Below are 4595 nucleotides of genomic sequence, written 5' to 3'. Positions count from 1 at the left end.
CTGGTCTGCAAACATGGCAATACTTCTGGGCAAAGAACATATTAAAATCAAACATTACTAGCTCTATGGCTTGATTTACAAAAAAAAAAATTACAAATATATGGGCAAAGTATGCAAATATAAGTGACTATGTCTTGATTTTTTTGTCCAATGACAGACTGTTTAACAGCAGATGTTACATTTTGAGTTCTCTCATAGTGCACAAATGTTTATACTGGGGAATTTGGCTATTCATGTTAATATTTTTCTCGTCTTTATTTGAAAGTAGTATTTAGTATTGCAGTGCTATTCATGAACAAGTCATGTTAATATTTTTCTCGTCTTTATTTGAAAGTAGTATTTAGTATTGCAGTGCTATTCATGAACAAGTCATGTTAATATTTTTCTCGTCTTTATTTGAAAGTAGTATTTAGTATTGCAGTGCTCCCCCAAAACATTAAGACAGTGAAAACTTAAAATGTATGATTGTTATTGTACACACATACTTCTGGTTTACTATCCTTGTGGGGACTCTCAATAGGCGTAATGGTTTTTCTACTGTACGAATCATATATTCTATTGCCCTAGACCAACTCTAAACCTACCCCTCACAGAACACCTCATTCTGTATGATTTATAAGCTTGTTTCCCTATGGGGACCTCAATTTAGGTTCCCACAGTGACACGAGTCCCAAAAAGTCAAGGTGTAAGTCAGGTTTAAGTCTCCACCAGGATAGAAAAACACACACGCGCGCACACACACACACACACACACACACACACACATATATATATATATAAACCATGGGCCATTTATTTTAAACCTTATACAAGCACATTTTTCAACATATCTGTTGGGATTTAAATTATTAAACAAACATTGTCAGATGTTTCTGGACTTCAGATATGGACTACAGCTGTTGTACTCTGCTACTTGTGTGTAACTTGTACTTGTGTGACATTTGTTTTCAGTGTTTTCAGATGTCATTTGGTTTGATATTGTATCTTCCAGTGCAATGAAAAATCATACTTTTCAAGTCTGATTTCAGGTGTCTTTTTTTTTTTTTGTCCACTGTATACTGAGGAGCTAAATGAACTAAAAAGTAATAGTCATTTAAGATATCAAAACAGAATAGCACTCTTTAGATGCAAGTAAACAATTTTGCAAGAAATTGTGCAATATATCAATGCGATCTCACAAGTATGTGTATTTCACGTAAAGTGTGGTTCTATTTACCTACATTTGCATAGACAACAAAACGTACAATACTGATGTATTTAATAGCATCTAAAACGAATTATTTACATGAAGAACTTTACAGACAAGGATGTATATGAATAATTAATTATGAATACTGAATAATCAGGTTACGTTTTCAATTGGATCAGACACATTTGACATTCAATTAAAAAGGATTACATAACATTACATATTAAACTAGACTACACTTTAAAATCTCAAAATTAATATATGCATTTGAATGAGATATGTGCACCTTCACGGAGTATATTGGAATAAGATTTTCAGCGATTAACAGCTTCTGCTGATACTTCTGTAAATTCTACTCTGTACCACACACAAAACTATTATATTCTGCCAGAGTGTACTGTGACTGAACCACATTAGCCACTTGGACTGCTTTGGTACTGCATTTTGACATTTTAACAATAAATAAATTATGGTGCTTACACTTATTAGTCTGTTTTCTTTATGTTTAGGTTTGGGGTAGGGTCAAGGGATCTAAAATCTATCTATAAAATGGTAAAAATGTAAATATACAAATATATTTATGACATAAAAGATTTGTAAATATGTTGCATTTCTATAGCTGTAAATACATAATAGTGTTTAGATTTTATATGTTGTCAATATGTTGTCATTATATGTTGTACGTTTCAGTGTCTATCCAAATGTACAAATTTAGGGTTTGAGCTAGTTATTGTACCTCACAATTTTACGTTCTACCTACATTTAAACAAGACCTTGATGAATACTGTACATACCAATAAAAAAACGGAAAACTCCCAAACTCTGGATATTTATGGCCATAGCATTTCTAATCTCCTGAATAAATGTGAACATGGGTACCTGCCATAGCAAGGGGGGGGGATCACTTCACATGATGTCTGACATGTAAGACTGTGATTAAAAAAATTGTGTGTGTGTGTGTGTGTGATTGGATCACAGAGTATAAAAGGAGAAACTTGTTTTGCATTTCATGTCAGAAAACATTAAGCTTTAATATGACACAATCCTGCTTGTGAAAAATCAATCTTCAAAAGAACTCCCCTCTTCAAAGCTTCACAGAGAGCTGTTACTCTCAAATACTAATGCACATTAATACATCTGGATTTGTATAGTACATTGCAACTCTGAGCACCCTCCCTCTTGGTTTCCCATTCCTTTACAGGCTAGACAATGCCTGGGTCACGATAAATTCTAGAAAATAAAAGTAAAAATAACTGACTACCTGTTGCAGCTTTCCAACCCGAAACAGAGAGCATTAAATATATTGCAAGACAGTGTCTCACAGTCTGTTCATAATCTAGATTGGGTCCCATCACACAAGCCCATTCAGTACAGCCCTAGCAGGGATGGACATTGCAGGCCCGTATCTCCTTTCGTTCTTTACAGCTAGTTAGTTGTGCATTCTTATATCTCTTCTTGGCCGTCATTAACCGCTCCTGGATCCCCCCACCACACAGCTTGGTACAGTCAGTCCATGCAGCCCACGGCTTCATTTTGCATCCTGTAGGAATGCATTTAGACCAGATACAACAGTTGTTAGTGGCAGTAAGAGAAATTAATCATCTGCCTTTATATTCAGAGACACTGTCTGTAGTGGTTTTGTTATGATGTTATGAATTAGTAAAGGAGAGCTTTTCTATCATCTGTAGAGGCAATGTTATTAAACAGAATTACAGTACTAACAGAATTGTAACATCTGCAGTGGTGATATTGTGATGCTGATTTGCCATCGGAAAGAGTGCTGACATTTGTAGTGCTGTGATGCTATGATGCATAATTACAAATTTATTGACATGTTGTAATGACATGTGTAATTTAATGTTATGTCTATGATGGAGTCAAGAAAAAAAAGAGCAAGCCATGATGGTATGATGTTGATGTACTAAAAAGAGCCCCAGTATCTATAGTATCAATGTAATGGTACAGAAATACTAATGAAGAATGTCTGCATCTGTAGTATTGATGTTATAATTCTAATTTATTAAAATACAGTGTCAGTGTCTTCAGTGGTAATGTTATGATGCTTATTTGACATAAGTGTATAAGTCATATCATGATACTAATTTTCTAAGGTCAGTATCTCTAGCTGTGATGTGATGATGCAGAATTGCTAATGGTGAATGTCAGCAGCAATGTTATACTGGCTTACTAACAAAAAAATGCTGACATGTAATGGTGATGATTTAAGGGAAATTCCACCCCAAAATGAAAATTTTCTCATCATTTACTAACCCTCATGCTGTCCCAGATGTATATGATTTTCCACCAAGATGTACAGTATATGCTGGTAATAAAACGAAGGACATGGTGATTGATTATAGGAGGTCCCCACCTTGTCCTTTGATGACAACAATTAAAGGTTTAGACATTGAAATTGTTGATACTCATAAATAATTGGGGGTGGTTACTGACAATAAGTTGAGTTTCCAACCTTTTTTTTTTTTTGAGGAAGTTAAAATACTTTTATTTTTTCCTACTATGATGATATTGATTTACACACACTTTTATCATATCTGTCCTTTGCTTTTGTATTGTGGCTTGGCATTGGTATGGTATTTTAAGTTTGACAAATAAAAATGGTTAAGTAGCCTTGTATAGGTAGCAGGGAAGATTATTTGTGTAGATCAGATGGGTCCTTCAGAAAATGTTCATAATTATGTACTTAAGAGAGTCCAGGTTATTCTTTGCAATGTTGACCACCCATTACAAACTGTGTTTTAGGGTGTTGCCATCAGGCCGTCATTTTAGAGTGCCTGTAAGCAGGAAAAAAAAATATTATTTAATTTGTGGCTGTGGCCTTTACGCTATGGAATTGTTCTGACCCAGAGAAGAGAGTGTACTATAGTGTACAGAATCTATAAATGTATTAAAGGGGTGGTTCATTGTGTTAGTTAGTGTGTAATGTTGCTGTTTGAGCATAAACGATATCTGCAAAGTTACAAAACTGAAAGTTCAATGCAAACAGAGATATTATCTTTTAAAATTCTGGCAATTTAATGCCTACAAAAATGGTTGGTAGGGCCTACAAGAAGTTACTTCCCGGGTTCGTGACGTAACAAACACAGATAATCCCCGCCCTCGGGAAAAGGCAACAAAGGGGGCGAGGCCATGCTGCGCTGCTTTAGCGAAGAGGAAGAGAAAACTAGAGGTGCACGTAAAAAAAATATTCATACATGAATCGCGATTCTGTCTTCTAACGATTCTAATGGATTCACAAGTTTCAAAATCAATGTTCTAAAGCAGTGGCTCTTAATACTGTTCATCACGTCCCCCTGCTCTGCACACGCTCTGCATATCTCTTAGCTATGAGAAGCGTTAAACATGGACGCGCGTGCAGTTGCCGTACTGTATTAAAGCTTTAATCAGG

General features: G+C 35.2%; 1 protein-coding gene across 1 annotated transcript in view; it reads right to left on the bottom strand.

The window, feature by feature from the left end:
- Positions 1-1385: 1385 nt before the first annotated feature.
- Positions 1386-4595, bottom strand: part of LOC107741890 (spondin-1-like) — a 203381-nt gene continuing 200171 nt past the window's right edge. Inside the window, exon 16 of the mRNA XM_016554688.1 lies at positions 1386-2729. Coding sequence (XP_016410174.1) covers positions 2566-2729 — 164 coding nt within the window. The 3' untranslated portion in view covers positions 1386-2565. The remainder of the gene's footprint in view (positions 2730-4595) is intronic.

This window comes from Sinocyclocheilus rhinocerous, unplaced genomic scaffold (assembly GCF_001515625.1).
Source record: "Sinocyclocheilus rhinocerous isolate Xijiao unplaced genomic scaffold, SAMN03320098_v1.1 scaffold376, whole genome shotgun sequence".
Taxonomy (NCBI): Eukaryota; Metazoa; Chordata; class Actinopteri; order Cypriniformes; family Cyprinidae; genus Sinocyclocheilus; species Sinocyclocheilus rhinocerous.
Note: the sequence above shows the minus strand (reverse complement) of the source record. Positions and strands in the feature narration are given on the sequence as shown.